At 36.4% G+C, this 19,467-nt stretch overlaps 1 protein-coding gene across 4 annotated transcripts in view; it reads left to right on the top strand.

Moving 5' to 3' along the window:
• The window catches only part of Fbxw7 (F-box and WD repeat domain containing 7, E3 ubiquitin protein ligase), a 174,132-nt gene extending 154,665 nt beyond the window's left edge, over nucleotides 1-19,467 (top strand). For all 4 annotated transcript variants that reach the window (XM_005400897.2, XM_005400898.2, XM_005400901.2 and 1 more), the window contains 8 exons: nucleotides 3,473-3,607; nucleotides 9,561-9,684; nucleotides 11,486-11,622; nucleotides 12,564-12,677; nucleotides 13,937-14,118; nucleotides 16,029-16,254; nucleotides 17,824-18,034; nucleotides 19,117-19,467. In XM_005400897.2, coding sequence (XP_005400954.1) covers nucleotides 3,473-3,607; nucleotides 9,561-9,684; nucleotides 11,486-11,622; nucleotides 12,564-12,677; nucleotides 13,937-14,118; nucleotides 16,029-16,254; nucleotides 17,824-18,034; nucleotides 19,117-19,385 — 1,398 coding nt within the window. In that variant the 3' untranslated portion in view covers nucleotides 19,386-19,467. The remainder of the gene's footprint in view (nucleotides 1-3,472; nucleotides 3,608-9,560; nucleotides 9,685-11,485; nucleotides 11,623-12,563; nucleotides 12,678-13,936; nucleotides 14,119-16,028; nucleotides 16,255-17,823; nucleotides 18,035-19,116) is intronic.

Below are 19,467 nucleotides of genomic sequence, written 5' to 3'. Positions count from 1 at the left end.
TTCAGTGCTCTTCCCACTGTTCCTTGTTGAAAGGGCACTATAGGTTGTTATTCTTTTAATTTTGATAAACTCATTGAAGGTTTTCAGGTGCATACATAATTCCTTGCTGATCAGTCTCATGTGTACAAAATTTGAAACTGCTTAGAACCAGACTGAGCAAGCAAGTCCTAGCGATGTCATTCAATACAAAGAATAGAAACCAAAGAATTTTGAGATAATATTACTGTAGTTAATTCCTAACTTTTGAAATTCATTCATTTAGGCCATAAATATTTTTAAGTACCTACTTTGTGCTAGGCCCTAGTTTGAGTCTACGGTACAGTAATAGATAAAATAGACAAAAACTGTCTTGGCATAGAATTTATATTCTAGACAGGAAGGAATAGATTGGGGTTAAACTGGTTTGCAGCTTTTAAAAAGCTCAGTTCTTGCCGAGGAGGAAGGGTTGTCCATACAAAGGAAGGAAGCAAGCCTGTGGGTATCTCGGGTAGAATGTACCAGCTACCCAACACATGAGCAGGCTCTGAATCACGGCATGCCAGGGGTGTTTGAGGCACAGAAAGAATGTGCATGGCAGAGGAAAGTAAATAAGAGAGGAAGTAATAAGGGAATTAGGATCTTGTGGACCAGCCTGAGAGCTGTGGTTTTTATTTGACTGAAGTGGGAAGCCACTGGAAGGTTTGAAGCAGAAGAGTGACTTTTAACATTCACCAAATACTGGTGAAGAATACAACAGGAGGTCAAAGGAGGCCAAGAGACCTGTCAGGAATAATCTAGGTGAAAGACACTGGTATGGTGTCTTAGACCAGTGTAGTAATGTTCAGATTCTGAATGTGTGTTGAAGCTGTAGGCCATGAAGTTCACTGGAGTCAGAGCTGTCTGATAGTGGGAGAAGGAGAAGAGTCAGGGGTGACTAGAGTTGGGGCCTGAATAATAAGTACAACATGTTGCTTCATCTACATGTCACTGAAATGAGGAAGACTGTATGTTTGGAGCGAGCACTCATATAACTTCCTACTGCATATCTGGGAGCAGATGTTGAGGAGGTGGTTTGATGTACAGGTCTGGAGTTCAGGGACGAGCTCCCAGCTGCAGGAGGGAAAGCTCTCTCAGTGGCCCAGACCTTTGTTGAACTCACCCAAGAGATGTGATTTTAAGTAATTGGACTGTTGAATGTGTGTGGTCCATGGAAGCAGTCTTACTTATACATAGTTAGAACAGTATCGTTTACAATATTAGAAACATTTTACCAGTCATAATTTTTGCATAAACTTTGTCTTACATATATAGAAATTTGTGATACTGTTTCAAGCATCTACCTAAGGTCTGAATTAGTATTTATCTTCTAGTTTATTTTTCTGCTTTATCTCTCTATCTAAAAGATTTGATAAAAACTTATTTCTCATTTGTTATCATTTATATACTGTGTATTGTAATGTTTTAAATACTTTTTTTAAAAGCAGTAATTCATTAATTAAAAAAAATGAAACATGTAGTTTATTACCTTATATTAGAAATACAATATCTACTAATGTAAGTAATCACAAACACTTCCAAAAATATTTTTAAACCAGTTGTTCATATATATATGAAAGAGATTAAGAAGTTTATACTAAAATTATTCTATAAAATGCCTTAATTAAAGCTGCATTTTGAGTCAGCATAGTTGTCCATCACTCAAAATGGGCCTGTTCTTACAGTAATAGTTTCCACAAATACAATGTAGATGGAGAGGAAGACCATATTTATGAAAACCCACCTCATTCTGTGAGGGATATAAATCAATAAATCAGTGAGCTACATACTGTTGATACTAACTAAAGTGGAGATTGATCAGATTATCAAATAGGTAAGTTTAAACCAGTGGTTTTTTAAAAAAGTTTTATTTTTATTAGTACATGTGTGCAGTATATAGTTGAGCCCGTATTTAAAGGTCTGTGAAGCAAAAATATAATCAAATACTTTTGACTGATTGTGTATGGACGTACACATACATAAGAGTATTTGAGATTTTTATTTGTAAATCCTCACTCTGACCACAGAATGCTAAATGAGTACCCTAGATGAATGTTCTGAGTGTATGTATGTGGAGGTGAAGAGGACGCAAATTTATTGGAGCCTCCAGTTCTTTGTATTTGGTGGTGAATTTGAATAGATTATAGGAATAGTTAAATACTATTGAAAATGTTTCATAGTGATGCCATAACTCATAGTTTATGAGAGAAAAGAAGAGCTGAAGTTCATTGTAGACTCTAACAGGGTAAATACTTCCAAAAATATTATTTAGAGTACTTTAAGTAAGACTGCCTTGTATCCTTAATATATTTGTTTTCAATTATTATGTATTTTACATGGGCCTGAGCAACTGTTTCTCTTTCGAGCAAGAAGTAGAATGTGAAAGTTCAGATTTTTCTAGCTCCAAAGCTCACCTATTATTTTCTATTCATTGTCTTCCAGAGGGACACAATAATTCATGAAAGTATTTAAATCAGCATCGATTTACAGAAACAAAGCTCTGTTCAAAGATGTTTTTTTCATTTATCATGAGGTTCTTTACATGTTTTACATGATTATTGTGAAACACCAACATTTTAAATTATTCATATGACTTCAAAGTTTTTCCTTTCAAAAATCCTGGCTTTTTGTGTGCAGGTGTTCTTCACTGTGAATGAAAAAAAATTTTTTTTACATAGTCCTCTAGTGTTGTTATATTTTTGAAGTATAATTATATATTTTTGTGTTTCTATAGTATAACGCTTTATTTTTTATTCTTATTTGGTCTTTGTATTCTAATTTTACTATGAAGTCAGCTACTATTTTTTGTTTGCTATTTTTAAATCTGAAATTATTTTCATAAAACAACCCTTTCAATTTGTAGAAGCCCCTTGTCAGCTGTGCACAATCCAGGACTTTGCTGTAAATGATGCTGCTGATCTCCTGACTCATAGATGACTTACGAAAACCATCAAATTTTATGGTGCCCACTACAAAGAATGTAGGAAAAAAATCATCAAATTCTCTATTTACTCAGTAGCCCTAGCTGTTATTTCTGGAATAAAATTTTGGCATGTCAAGCAGCTGTTATAATAATGTGGAAACATTTTTTTCAGTCAAAATTAGGACTTTTTAAAAAGCTTTGGTAGGGGCTGGGGATTTAGCTCAGTGGCAAAGCGCCTGCCTGGCAAGCGCACGGTTGTGAGTTCGGTTCCCGGTACCGGAGAAAAACAAACAAACAAAAATAAATAAATAAAAAGCTTTTGTAAATTAGAGGTAATTAATAAACTTGATGAAAAGACACTATCACTGCAATGACTTCTGTAGAAAATATCATGATAAGCAGTTGCTTTTTAGTGTTCTAAAAAGGATTCTTGCCTTGTTCAAATATGGTTGTGTACGGGTGTGTTTTTTAAAATGAACTTATCATTTGGGACCTCTATTAAAATAGTAATAATTTTGAATTCCTCTTTGATAGAGCTGGAGTGGACCAGAAAAATTGCTTGCTTTAGATGAACTCATTGATAGTTGTGAACCAACACAAGTAAAACATATGATGCAAGTGATAGAACCTCAGTTTCAAAGAGACTTCATTTCTCTGCTCCCTAAAGAGGTAAGGATTACAAGTTACCTCCTTCTTTGGGTGGGATTTGAATGTACAACTCAGCAGCTACCACTGTTAAGCATTGTCATGCTAATTATGTTATTCAGTATTTTCAGTTTAAAACTCTTAATTAGTAGTAAAGAGGGCTTTAAATTGATGAACAATTACTTGATAATGTAATTGTCAGATTAAAGTATACTTAGGGACTAAGTTGCCTCTTTCTAGGACTGTAATGGAATTGATAATATATCATAGAGTAACTTTTTGAGTTGGATTCTTTGGATTGTTTCTTTACAGAGATTTTAGGTTCAATTTTGACCTTATGGGAAAATGTGATTTGTTCTGGTCCAATTTGGTTTGCAACCAGAATCATGGAGAGAATTAAATTCGTGAACTGAGGCAGCAGCTACTTACAATATGTAGTTACTGTGTTTAACAGAGTAAGGCAGAATGGCATATGTGCATCTTTTTGTGCTGATCATCTTCCTCTTCACTTCCATTAAACACACACGCAGACTTCCTGTGCTGTTGCATTCTTAAGGCACTTCTGGAGTTATTTATGCTCATTTTTAAACTTTCTTGTGAATGGATACCTGTAAAAATAAAGCATAGTTTAGATGTAGAGCTCTTATTGATCTTACAGACTTCCTAGTTTTATTTTTGTTGGCAAACAGGAGTAAAATAACATTAAATAATCAGTTTCTCCATGGTTTATATTTTCATGAATTATTACTACTTATAATAATATACTAAAAAATTATATATATAAAGGTGGTTCTGAAGCTTCAAACGTGAAAAGGAGTAAATATTTTTTCAGATAATCATTTTAAATATTCTAATGGCATTAAAGATGGTTCCAGTTATAATTGCATGTTACATGTGGATAAAATAGTTTTATCATCTCTTAGTGCATGAAACTAAGCGTAACTCTAGGGAAAAGCAAACCTGATTTTAAAAAAATCTTCTTCCTGAAATGATTTTTTCTTAGGGGTGCTTTTAAAAAGCAGGAAAAAAATGTTTATTTTTGCTAGCTATTTCTGAAATTGAACCCTTTGAATAAATTTGGCTTATGAAAAAGACATAAGCTCTCTTTCCTTCAAGAAGGGGATTCATAATAGGAATTACTTCTATATTTGACTGAAAGTGAATTTATTCTCTTTTGATATATTTTTGATAGTTGATATATTTAATATATTTTTGATAATTTCCCTGAAAAAAAATATATACATCCTCCTGACTTTAGAGGGTAATGTTAAATGTATTTTCTCTGTAGTTTAGTTTATATCTAGGAATGGTGGGTTTTTTTTCAGTTTTGTTTTGCTGTATTTTAATTCTGTAATAATGTTTTAACACAAAAATATTATTTAACATCACAAACATAAACAAAGCAAGAACATTAAAAGTGATACAGGGTTTCAAAACAAAATGATAGGAATTAACAGGGGTTGTTGTATTACAATATTGTTATCTTCAACTACTACTCTCTTTAAAGTAAAAAAAAGAAAATATAATTTTATTTCCTCATCGGATATGCTCTGAAAACAAAATGAAATAAAATGTAAAAAAAACCTGAAAGAAACAAATATGATTTAAAATCAGTAGAAGTTGAAAATTTTAGAGTCTAAAGAACTAAACACAAATTGTCAGTAATGAGAATGAATCCAATAAAAATTCTCTTAAGTGTTCTTTTAAACCTTGTCTGAGGAAGAAAAGTAAAGGCAGATTGGAAAATGGGAGGGAGCCCTGCCCCAGAATATCACCCATGTTGGGTTTTTGTTTACAAATACTAGAAAAGGTTTCCTAATTTGAAAAATACTTTATTTTTTATGTGGAAAAAAATACTGTCGATGTAAATCCTTAAGGAAATTAGCACTTTGACCAGAAACTCAGTTTTACCATTATTTAAAACATTATTACTTTCATGTAGTATGTATACAGTATTTTTCTTATAATTCATTTGAGCAGATCTCAGAGCTCTTTACTGACATCTACTTATTAAACTCAGAAACCATGATAAAAATTGTACTTGTCTCACATGACAAACTTGTGGTAAATAGCAGGGTCCTTACCTTGAAAGTAAACACCAGGAGGCTCATAGTGATAAGGTTAGGTGATCTAGAACAAAACCTGATAATATAGGGTTAGCTGACATTTTGTTGTTGTTGTTGTTCTTTAAATTTTTTTCCTTGACCAAGTCTGCTGAAATATAGCAATCCTACAGAAGTATTGGCTACTTTTTAAGAGCAATACGGTGGCCTGTGTCCCCTATAAAGAGCTTGTTTTTGTTCCAGTTGCTATAACAAAGTACCATAGACTTAAAAACAACAGAAATTCATTCCTCACAGTCCTGGAAGCTAGGAGGTTCGAGATCAGGGCCTGCGTCCAGGTGTGTCCATTGTCTCGTATCCTCAACTAGGGTGGCAAAAAGAGGGCTTGAGAACTCTGAGGGGTCCCTTGTATAGGGTACTGATCTCATTCCTGAGGGTCGCATTCTCATGACCTAGTCAACTCCCAAAGGCCCCACTTTCCAAAGCCCATCACATTTTGGTGGTTAGAATTTTAACAAATTTTAGGGGACACAAACATTCAATCCCATTTCATACCCCTACATGACCAGACTTGCTGCCTTTGAGGGACTGACGTACTTCTCCATAATGCATAATTAGGATCATGTAACTAATTGCTGTTCCCTTTCTACTTGGCAGATTAATTAAAAAGTCATACCATTGTTGCCAGGAACTTGTGTACTTCTTTTTCCTTTGCTGATATGTTTTTCCCCGTTTTCTGTTCGATGGAAGTAAATAGATACTGTGTAGACACACTAAAAAGCTGAAGTTTATGGTTGAGTTAGAGACTTCCCTGCTTTAAAGGAACGTGTGCTGTTCGCTGTGGAGCTCTGCTTTAACTTTCCATAGTACCTGACTATTGCTTTGCATTTCTCTTTAATGCATGCAGACACTAGACTGGAGGATCACTTAATCGCTACTAGTGCAGGAAATCTTACCTGTTGCTTTGAAATCTAAACTGTTCTGGACTTGTTATATCCTAGCCTTTTGAATTACCTGATTGTTGCTACTTCAGTAAGATAATGAAAGCAAAGAATAGACTTTTTCATATGACCATTATAAATATCTTTTTTTTCTTTTTTTTTTTTTGAGACAGGGTCTCGCTATGCAATTTAGCTGGCCTTGAACTCACTTTGTGCCCAGGCTGGCCTCTCACTCACAGCCATCCTCCCAAGTGTTAGGATTACAGACACGTGTTACTACACCTTAGTTAGTTAGTTAGCATTAGTTGGCATCTCTTGCATAAATATCTTTGTGCCTGGTAACATTTGTGTTAGATTACAATTTTCACAAAGGTTGATAATATGGTGACATTATATTACTGTTACACTGAAGTAAGCAAGCTTGCCTAGGCTTTGATCGATTGGTATTTTCAAAATGAAGTAGCTGTGGAATATATATATATATACATATATATAAATTGATGACAGAATATAGTTATGTCTTTTTATTTTAAATGACTGTAGTGGTGATACTGAATGCTCTTCTCCGATAGAAACATTTATTTCATGAAAAGTTTGTCACTCATTCATCAATAGTAGAATTAAACTGAAATGAATACTGACTGGTTGATACTTTGTATGTAGAATGTGCTCAATAAATAGGAGATTAATGGTGAACTCTACATATTTAGAGTTACTGGGAAGAAATAATTTATATCATATAATTCTTGTTCAACTTCAAAAAACCATGCAAGTTGTGCTTCACTCCCTGTGACCCTGTGATACTTTGTATGTAGAATGTGCTCAATAAATAAGAGATTAATGGTGAACTCTACATATTTAGAGTCACTGGGAAGAAATAATTTTGTATCATGTAATTCTTGTTCAACTTCAAAAAACCATGCAAGTTGTGCTTCACTCCCTGTGACCCTGTGATACTTTGTATGTAGAATGTGCTCAATAAATAAGAGATTAATGGTGAACTCTACATATTTAGAGTCACTGGGAAGAAATAATTTTGTATCATGTAATTCTTGTTCAACTTCAAAAAATCATGCAAGTTGTGCTTTACTCCCTGTGACCCTTGGCCCTTCATATGATAGTTTGATTCAATCTTCGTCAGTTTATGAAAACTGAACTGTATTGCAGTATTTAGGTACATTTTTATTGTTATATGATAATTTTATTTTTTATATGTGTCAGGTTACTATTCTACTTTCCTTTTCCTTTGTTTACTTGAATTGACTTATACGTAGTCAAAAAATAATGGTTTACAAATATTATAAGCAAAATTTTTAAATCAACGGTATGCTGAAGAGCTACCTCAAATATATAACTTGGTGTGGCCTATCAAGGAAATCCCTATAAGCACTGGAAAGTAATTAGAACCCAATTACTTTAATATGTCTGTGGAACAGTTTAATAATTGTCTTGGGTGTCAAGGGTGTAATGTTTCCAAAGTTTATCATTGTGATAAACACTTTGATAGGATGAAGGATTTGATAGGATGAAGATCTACTAATTATGATATCTAACAAGTGATCTGAAATTAAACCATGCAGAATCTATAAAATTCCTATTTCTGATCAGTCAGGCTGGGCAGAGTACTTAGTGAAATTATATTGTAATGGGAAGGAAAACAAATATAAACAATAAAGTAAAAATAAAATATCACGAGGAGGAGGCCAAGGAGAGAAAACAAAGAGACCGAGAAAAAGCAGCTCTTTTGCTACAGTACTAAGAGAAACAGAACCTAATTCTGATTCTCGGGGTCCCAAGAAGAATTTGATGACTACATTCATCTGCTACCACTGTTAAAAGCCAGGCCACCTCAAGAGGAACTGCCCAAAGAAGCCCTCTGGGCCATGCCCTGAATGCAAAGGTGACCACTGGAGGTCTATCTGCCCTCTGAAGCAGAGGCCCCAAAGTTCAGACCCATCCTTCTAGTTAGTCTAACAGGAATGAGGAGTCCTGGGGCATACTCTGCCTTCTCCCTCTGACCAGACTGTCATCTCCATGGAGGAGCCCCACATAATCGTGACTGTAGAGGAAAAAGAAAACAGCCTGTTGTTAGACACAGGTGCAAGTCTCTCGGTCCTTCTTTTCAATCCTGGCCTTCCTTCCAGCTGTCACACCTCAGTGAAAGGAGTCACTGGTGAGGAGGTAATCTGCCATTTTTCTCAACCCTTAGGCTGTAAATACTTGTTAGATCTTTCTTGCGTATCTCTGTCTTCCTGAGAAACCACTTTGAAGATACCACTATATATTACAGCAGCCATTGATATTTTCCTATTAATCTGCCCATAACTCTGTAATGTTTGTCTTGTTCCTATGCTATTTCATAAATGGATGTATGTTTATTACTGTGTGTTTCCAACAACAACCATTGAGAATAGTCAATGAATATTCAATTGGTCACTCCTGCTCTATTTATTTTCTTTAGAAACCACTTTGAAGATACCACAGTATTGTACAACAACCATTGATAATAACCTACCACTTTTGTCTGTAGCTCACTATTATTTGTCTGTTTGTTTTCCTGAGAAACTATCTTGTAGATAACAGTATGTAAAACAACAACCACTGATAATTTCCTACCATTTTGTCTATAATTTGGTAAACCCCTCTATTACTATGTTATCCTTCTTTACTCTTTAAAATAAAAAAAAAGTAACATATCAATTGTTTTGAGACTTAGAACAAAGGCAAAGTCGAGACACGTAATTAGTATTCCTTCAAGATGTAGAATTATTGATGTTCATGGAAAGCTGTAGGGCATTTGTTTTTAATGTCTTGTTAATATTTGTAAAGATTGAATGTACTGCCTTTCATAAATTTAGACATTATAATATGGAATTATATTTATATGTAAATATCTTACCATACAGAGAATAATTAACTTATCTTCAGTTTTTAAGAAATATGGGTATACCCTGCATTTTTTCTTTTCCATAGCTGGCACTTTATGTGCTTTCATTTCTGGAACCCAAAGACCTGCTACAAGCAGCGCAGACATGTCGATACTGGAGAATTTTGGCTGAGGACAACCTTCTCTGGAGAGAGAAATGCAAAGAAGAGGGTAAGGTTCAAATTTGAATTGACAGTATGTTGGTTCTTCAGAAAAGCAGTGTGATTCTGAAGATAGGTGCACAAAATAAGAGTAATTTTATGCGCAAGTGGAATAATAGTGAATAAGTGAAAAGGGGGAACTTTGGCAGCTTGTCAAAGACTGGGTCTTCGTTTACATTCGCCTACTTGTATCCAGTAGCTAGAGGCAAGATGAAGGCAGTTTAAAGGAAACTAAAAAGTTATATTATCGGATATTGAATATTTTATTTATTCCTTACATAAATATTTATTGAATACCTACTATGAGCTAGACTTTATTTTGGTTTGATTTGGTTTGGTTTGGTGAGACAGTCTCACTGTATAGTTCAGGCTGAACTTGAACTCACTGTGGAGCCCAAGCTGGATCCTTTTGCCTCCACCTCCTGAGTGCTAAGATCACAGGCATGTGCCACCATGCCCAAGTGACATTCTTAAAGTGTGATGTCCTGCCATTGTCTCCCTATTGTGGAGCTTCTGTTCCTAAGAACTTGTTTTGTTTTAAAATCTTTCTTGTAAGGAAATAGACATCACCAATAATAAGTGGAGGACTTTTTTCCAGCAAACATATATAAAATAATCATTTAAAAAAAATATATATATATATACATATGGTATTTGCCTCTAAGAAGCAAAATTTCTCTGAAAGAATCACAGGCCCACAGGTATTCTGTGGGTGATTCTGCCCTTGGTATCAGGAAGCCAGACGGGGAACACTGACGGCTAGTTCTGGTTACATAAACTTCCAGGTGAAGATGCAGGATTCTTGGTTTCTCATCTTGCTTTTACTAGACTCCTGACTGGGTTAACCAGTGATATCTTCCTTCTCTAGTGTCCGTATAAAGTGAGATTAATCATCTGTATCACCTTCTCTCGTAGAATCATTTTTTAATGGTTTTTTAAATTGTGGTAACGTGATAAAATTTATTATTGAAACAATTTCAAGTGTATAATTCAGTGGCATTAGGTACATTCACATTTTGTGGTACAGTCACCAGCATGTCTTCATCTTTCCTCACTGAACTCCATGTCCATTTAATAATAACTCCCTAATCTTCCTTCCCCTGGGGCCTGGCAGCCACTTTCTATTTCTGTCAAATAGAAATTTCTGACCAGTCTAGTTATCTTAGATAGGTAAAATCATACAATATTTGCCCTTTTGTGATTGTTTTATTTCACTTAGCATATTATCTTGAGCGTTTATCCATGTTATGGCAGCTGTCAGAATTTTCTTTCTCAAGGGTGAGTGATATTCCATTGTGTATATTTACCATGTCAACGTGCACTTGGACTGCTTCTACCTTTTGGCTATTGTGAATGATACTGCTATGAGTACAGGTGTACAGTTACAGGTGTACAGTTACCTGTTCAAGTCTCTTTCTTTTGTACTTTGGGTATACGTTGAGAAGTAGACTTGCTTGATCATATGTTAAATCTGTGTTTAATTTTTTGATGGAGCCAACATACCGTTTTCCGCTATAGCTGTACTATTTTACATTCACTCAAGCAATGCACAAACAATCCAATTTCTGCATATCTTCACCAACATCTCTTGGAATCATTTTTAGAAAGAAATGAAATAATGAGTATAAAAATGTCCCATACAGAATGCTCACTTTTATGATTGTTATATTCCTTAATAACAGTATCAGAAATTGGACTATGTCCTGCATCTTACTGGTTTTAAGCATAGAGGAAAATGAAATACATTTTTAAATGTGTAATTTCTATTAATGGTAAAAAGAATTATTCTCCTGAATTCTTTGATACTTCAGGGATTGATGAACCATTGCACATCAAGAGAAGAAAAGTAATAAAGCCAGGTTTCATACACAGCCCATGGAAAAGTGCATACATTAGACAGCACAGAATTGATACAAACTGGAGGCGAGGAGAACTCAAATCTCCGAAGGTAACTGAACGTTTACTATGTAACAGAAACCGTTAGTCAGTAGGTCCTACCTTATGTACTGCTTCACTTCTTGGCATGCAGTGTAACTCCACACCTATCTTCAGTGGGAAGGAAACTGTATTTTAAAATAACAAAAAATACAACTGATACTATTCCTTTACTGCTAATTTTTGTAATCTGACAATTAATTTACTTGAAGAAAAAAAATAAGATGACTTGTATGTCTTTCATGTTTTCATCTTAGGTAAATTAAAATCCCTGAGTATCTCCTTGAAATGTATTATATTATATGTGTTTTTCCTAAAATTTACAGCTCCCTCTGATCACATTGCCTGAACATGATTTTTTTGAGGAGTGTCTGTATTTTGGCTTAGAGTGGCTTTTGTATGTTTTATTTTTATAAATTAAAGCATAAACCTGATTTTCTTACAACCTTTAAAGTATACAAAGAATGGTAAAAACGCTTAATATTCTTAGATATAGTTTTATAACAGAAAAACAATTTAGGGAGACGATATGTGTACATTATGACAGATTTTTTGTTTAAGTTAAAAAAACTGATAATTGTTACTCATCTTTATAATTAGGAGGTATTTTGTTCTTGTATGCTAGAAGTTCTTGTGTGTATAAGACACATTACTTTTCTTTAAAGGTAAAATAGGTGATTATAAAATACGCTTGTTCTTGAGCCATCTTTATGAGATCTTGACTTGGTAAAATTTTAATCGTAGGTGTTTGAAATGGAAATAATAGAATATGGAAGTAAAGTGTTTAAGGTTGACTCATCAGCCAAGAAGGATGATGCTTCATTTTCTATAAATCTTTATTCTAGAAATCTACTATGGTTACTGTTCCTACTTAATGACTGCTCCTTTCTTTCCATCAGCATTTTAAAGAACATAACATGGGGCATATTCCTAACCTATGCATCTCCCTGATAGGTGCTGAAAGGACATGACGATCATGTGATCACATGCTTGCAGTTCTGTGGGAACCGGATAGTTAGTGGTTCTGATGACAACACTTTAAAAGTTTGGTCAGCTGTCACAGGCAAAGTAAGTTTACGTCTTTCTGCACTTCACAGAGTGACCATTTTAAGTTTATCTCCACAAGCATCAACCAGTGAAAGGATTCATTTTTAGTCCTCGCTTATTATGATAGCAAATATCAGGGCTTCTAGCTTAGGGCCCGCCCCCCATGTTTGTGAAAGTCACCTTGGCATGATGATAATGATGCTTCCTATGATAGGGATGTCATTCGGTTTTTTCTTCATTTAAATAGTTTGTCTATCTCTGTGACCTAAGTATTTTAAGATATTTTCAGATACATGTTTTTCTTGGCTCACTTTTTCCCATCCAAGTTATACTTCATTTATTTTTATGTCTTTCAAAAGTATAATAGACATTTATTTTTCCTTATAAACTGCTTTGTTTATAAGCTACCTGTAATTTAGAAGTTCAAAGTATGTTAATCCAAAGTTAATGCCAGACCCTTGTGATGTAAAAGTTAAGCAGAGTAGGCATTTAAAAATGGCTTTGAAGGAAAAAGCAGTCCAAGGAATAGATTTATTTCATACAATATTGCTTTAATGATTCTTGAGCAAATATTTATTTTATCTTTATGAATTAAGTAATTGGCCACCTACGGTCACAGGGAAAAAAATCCATGTTTTAAAAAATATCTTTTACTATACTGCTTCTTGGACAAGAATCTTATAAATATTAAAAGTCACATGTTAAAATTTTTAAAAGCAGCTTCGTATTTCATGGTGTAATATTAGTTTTGGATTTATTTCAGGGTTGTAATGTCTGTCTTTACTTGTTTAGCAGTAGCTTGGCTAGCTCCTAACTATTGCCTTGGGGCAGATTTAGATGAAGTGTGGTATGTAGCCACACCCAATTCTGTGGCTGTTCTTTCCTGAGGTCTGTTTCTATGCAACAACCCAAGTTGCAGTTTCAGTATTATTTTGTCAAGGAGGCCAGCTGGGAGCTACCGCACACTGCATTCATCTTATATGTTTGCTTTGCGTCACACTGTGTTTATGTCATGTGATTCTTACATAAGTTTCGTATCATGTTTGCTTTCTACGTATTTGTTCCTCAGTTGGTGGACATGTGTAAGTATACAATCAATGCTACTACATAGACTAAGCAGTAAATATAACAATGGTGGGGCCATGTTATAATGATGCCTCAAAGATGTTCTCATGATCAAATTTACTTGGTGGTTTATTCCAAATTTTAATGAGCTATTAAAATATTACTTAAATAACTTTCCTTTTACCAAAAATTAATCATCTTAAGTGTTTTTACAGTGTCTGAGAACGTTAGTGGGACATACAGGTGGAGTCTGGTCATCACAGATGAGAGACAATATCATCATCAGTGGATCTACAGACCGGACCCTCAAAGTGTGGAACGCCGAGACTGGGGAATGTATACACACCCTGTATGGGCACACTTCCACTGTGCGCTGTATGCATCTCCATGAGAAAAGGTACAGCAAAAATCCCATTCTGGTTGATGTGTTCTGTCACTTGTGAATTGTTACTGATACAGTGATGATTTTTTAAAGTAGACTTCAGTGTTTCTAAGTTAGGAAAACCATAAGGGCTTTGCTTAGAATTGCAGACTTGTCTTTGAATTTCTTTCTTCATTTGATATGTTGTGGGCTGCTTTCTTGAAACTATCACTGTTCCTTTTTATTGTTTGATGATTCATCATCTTCAAACAAGAATCATTTTCTCTTTCTTGGTATCTGTATTTCTGCAAGTGAACAAATTCAGTCACTCGGGCTTTTAGTCCTCTGAGTCCTTTTATTTACCTAATGCCCAGCTCTTGTCGTAACCCCAAAATCTAGGCAAAAGCAGAGGCCCGGGAGTGTTAGTTTATCTTTTACTACCTGTTGTTGGCACTGTCACCGTAGCTTTCAAACACGGTCTTCTCACCTTGTATACAGGTGACAGAGAGCCCTGTAATTACGATGGTGTTACTGGCCTGTTCTAAATGTTGGGAGCCTACTGTTGCCTACTGAAGTAAGGAAGAAATCCTCAGTCCAGAATCGTTTTCAAAATTACTTCAGCCAAACCAGACTGCTTGTCTTTTCCTTCCCAGCTCCTTTACTGTTGTTCTTTTCTCCTCCTGTAATGCCCTTCTATTAAAATCTTGTCTTCCTATTGGCATATCTTCATTGTACCCCGTTAAACAAATGTGTTTTCTACTTCATTTGTTAAAAGATCTCTCTGAAAGGTTCCTGCTGCACTCTTAATGTTACCAAAAACAATTGAGTAATCTAAACTTCACCATAGAGTTGTCATGTGTGAAGAAGAGTGCCTTTCACTTGGAATTTGAGTCTACTTTGAAAAGTGTGCTGTGTGGCTGAAACCTACAGAACATGGGTGTCAGTAAACCTTGTGATTCAGTTGCAGTTATATTCTGGCTTAACTCTCAGGGCTTCAACATTCTGCTCTCCAATATGGAAGCTATGGCACTTCTTTTTCTCTTAGGAATGACATATGGATACCTGAGTGTTCGGCTTTATTAGTAATCCAGAGATGATTACATTATTTATATCACTGTCGTTTTCAGAAGAGTATAACTTTAATAATGATGGGCCAGGAATTCCTGCTGCTTCTGCAGATACATGTCTTTAATACATCGGTGTATTTTAACAACCCCATTGCCTGTTGAGTATTTGTAAATTTAAGCATTAACAGCATAAGCAGCCTTTGTTTGAAAATATACCTAAAGCTGGTTAATTTTACCAGAATATGTAGTAGGAACCATCTGTAGGTTTTTAAACCCAAAATTCTGATTCAAAAATGTTTTGCTGAAAAATCTTTATTGAATTTTTTGCCTAATCACAAAGGTAATGTGTATTCATAATTGAACATTGGGAAAATAACAGCATGAAGAAGATATTTAAGTTACTCAAAGTAATACCACTCATTCCCCCATTATCATTTTATATACATGCTCACATTGTCAGGACCACACCGTATATATTGACAGCCCCCTTCCTTTTTTAATACAATACAGAAGTTTTCAAACTGTGTTCCACAGACCCGCACAGGGCTTGCAGGTACACCTCAGGGGTTGAGCACTTGTTTGGTGTGTGTAAGGTGCCGAGTTCCATTCCCAGCACTGCACAACAGCACGTTCACAGAACCTTGTAATACTGGAAGTGAAGTCCACAGTAAGGGAAGCAGCCCACCGGTGGAATTATAGGCATCCCCACCTTCCATCTCAACCAGAGTTACTCGGTAGTGTGTTTTATATCAGGGTTTTACGGAGCACTCCTTGAGAAAACAGGTGTCCATGCTCAAGCAAAAAGGAGGGGCTTGAAAAGTCACTGGCTCTATCCAGCTCTAAGTTATAGTGTACTTTCTCTCTCTTTTCCCCCTGCAGAGTTGTCAGTGGTTCTCGAGATGCCACTCTTAGGGTTTGGGATATCGAGACAGGCCAGTGTTTACATGTCTTGATGGGTCACGTAGCAGCAGTCCGCTGTGTTCAGTACGATGGCCGGAGGGTTGTCAGTGGAGCGTATGATTTTATGGTGAAGGTGTGGGATCCGGAGACTGAGACTTGTCTACACACGCTGCAGGGGCACACGAATAGGGTCTATTCCTTACAGGTAAGTGGCCTTATGGCTCCCGTCCCTGAGATGCTCTGTTCGTGAGTCACACGATTGTGTCACTCAGATTGATGATCACTGTCAGATGGCTGATCCAGGTAGTCCAAAACAGGTGTTTGCTTGTACTTGGAAATTAGCATGAAGAAAACATAAATTTCAAAATTATTTAAATGATTTAATAGTTTCAATTTTGTGATCCATTTTCCCTCTAAACTACAAATATTTGTCTTGGGACCTGAGACTTTGGGGCTCTTAGTTTGCTATGTTAATTAATAGACAGCCTCATAGGAAAATCACCTGGATTTTAATACACTTAGCAGAGGATTAATTTGGCCGAAAGCTCCCCCTTTGCCTTGGTAGCTGAAAGTTGATGGACCATGTAATTGTGGTTCCAGCCCCGTTCAAAGTGGAGGTGGAGCCCGTCTGCATGGAGCCGCTCTGCTGTCCCAGCCCGCTGGTTTGTACTCGCAAAGAAGTAGATTTGACTAACCTGACTTTTACATTTGAACCAGATACCCAGGAATAGATTGTCGTATTTAAAGATCATTAACAAGACTCAGATTTAGAAAATGGATTTTGTTTATTTCCTGAAAGGCACCGTATTCAGTTTCTTAAAAATATATCCCATTAATTACATAGTTTATTTACCAGCTACTGCCCCTTAATGATCAGCAAATTAGTACATAATCCCACTGCTGACATTGCTGTTCTGAGAGTGTTTCTTAATATATAGGGTCCTGTCCATGTCATTAAATATGGATATATAATACAAATGTTAAATTAGAAAAAGTGATGAGCTTGAAGGAAAGGGAGCTGGCTGCAGCTGCTTTGATGTGTGTAATATTCTCAGAACCAAATGAAACACAGTATTCTTAAAATAAACCGCTCAGTACAAAGGAGGTAGCCAGTGTACGTATCTATAAAATCTTCTGGGAACTGATAGGCACTTACTGGCTTTTGCCTAGCTGCAAAGCTGGAGGAGATGTTGCATCGCTTGCTTTTGTTACCATAATGCCGCCTTTGTCAATTCTAGATATCATTATCTTTTGGCACATTTCCTAATTAGCATTAGGTTCTTGTAAATGAAACTTTCATTTTGCATACTGTTTTTAATGGGAACTTCCCCTTGGAACAACATGAAAGTTATCTCTAGCCCTTTCCATGCCTCAGGTGCTGATAAGCATACCCTTCTATCACAGCCTGTTGTCATTATTTTAGCTTCCTATGGAGAAGTACCCAAATGGCAATCCTCACTGAATCATGCCTGGTATAAGCTATTGGATGCGACCAGATGATTTGAAAATAATGTTATTTGAGGGTTTTTTCCCCCCTTTTTAAAGTTGTTTCTGCATCTACTTTGAGGCTACTGGGCATAGAAAATTCACATTTCTGATAGAAGTGTCTCAGCCACATGCACTGTGGAGTTGCCTGGTGGCTGCACTTTATCCTGATACCTCATGTTTTCCTGGCCTTGTCCGTTGCCACATTCACCTCCATATTAAAAGTAAGGCCAGTAATTGATAAGAAGTGTTCCCATTCTTCTGTTCTAATAAGCTGTGTCTCTTGCAGTTTGATGGCATCCATGTGGTGAGTGGCTCTCTTGATACATCAATCCGAGTTTGGGACGTGGAGACGGGGAATTGCATACACACATTAACAGGGCACCAGTCATTAACCAGTGGAATGGAACTCAAAGACAATATTCTTGTCTCTGGGAATGCAGATTCTACAGTTAAAATCTGGGATATCAAAACAGGACAGTGTTTACAAACATTGCAAGGTAAGAATTGCCTACCTTTAGTTGTATTCACTAAAAATGTTACTAGACATGGATGAAGCCTTCACCTCATACAGAGTGCTTCCTCCAGGTACGTGTGTGAGCATTGTCCCTCTGACCTCCAGAACCAGGCTGCCTTGAGAAAATGCTTCAGGTTGTGTGTTTAATACAAACCTGTTTGTATCCTCTGTGTTCATTTCTACTTGTTCCTTATATTCCTGCATGTTCAGTGAGTCTGTACGCCTTAAACAACTTGAGAAGAAAGATCGTGGCTATTTCACAGAAGCAATGTAGCCATTTATTTTGAATTTAAGCATCTCATAGAAAATCGTCTTCTCTTTGACTGAGCCCCCCACGTAGCTGGGATGCAAAGGAATAGTAGAGTGCTCTGACACACAAAAAAGATACACGTAAGAATCATCACTATTAAATGAGGCACAACAGGGCTGGGCACTTAGCTCAGTGGCACAGTGCCTGCCTGGCAAGCACGAGGTCGTGAGTTCAATTCCTGGTACCAGAGAAAAACCAAAAAAAGAAAAAAGAAAAAAAGAAATGAGGCACAACAGTGTTGACTTCTTAGTGATTGCCTTTTCTTGGTCTGACCCCTCAGTTTTTGAGTGAGGTCAGGGGGTAGGCAGCCCCGCCACATTTTGCTGCTCGGCTTAACCTTGGCTTTGGAGTAGTGTCCATTCAGCTTTACCCTTGGCTGCTCGGTGCCGAGTGGCAGGGTAACAGATGTCTTGTGCTCGTTTGTGCATCAGCAGAATACAGGAGGCTGTGCTGTCTTTATCCCTGCAGGAAAGCTCTCGCTCATTCACGCAGCCAGAAAAGCAAATGTGTGCCTGGTAGTTCACCAAGCTTCCTGGAAGACGGCTCTTGAAAGTTAGCATTCCAGTTACAAATAGCTACCAGATTTTCTTACATCCTTGCTGATCTTAAAATACTCAGAGCAGCGTTTCTAAATGTGCAGCATTTTAAATGTTGCATTTATTGTATGTTCTAATGTAGAAGGCTACAAATTACAATATACCTAACTCATGGCCGTGGTTCCTAACCAGTAATTAAGTTCCTTTGGTTTTGCCTAGGTCCCAACAAGCATCAGAGTGCTGTGACCTGTTTACAGTTCAACAAGAACTTTGTAATTACCAGCTCAGATGATGGAACTGTAAAACTATGGGACTTGAAAACGGGTGAATTTATTCGAAACCTAGTCACATTGGAAAGCGGGGGGAGCGGGGGAGTTGTGTGGCGGATCAGAGCCTCCAACACAAAGCTGGTGTGTGCGGTCGGGAGTCGGAACGGGACTGAAGAAACCAAGCTGCTGGTGCTGGACTTCGATGTGGACATGAAGTGAAGAGCAGAAAAGGTGGATTTTGTCCAGATGTGTAGAGATACACTCCCTGCCCTTCCCCCTGCGCAAAAAAAAAAAAAAAAAA

This window comes from Chinchilla lanigera, unplaced genomic scaffold (genome assembly GCF_000276665.1).
Source record: "Chinchilla lanigera isolate Chin_1 unplaced genomic scaffold, ChiLan1.0 scaffold00070, whole genome shotgun sequence".
NCBI lineage: Eukaryota > Metazoa > Chordata > Mammalia > Rodentia > Chinchillidae > Chinchilla > Chinchilla lanigera.
This window is presented reverse-complemented; position numbering and strand designations above follow the sequence as displayed.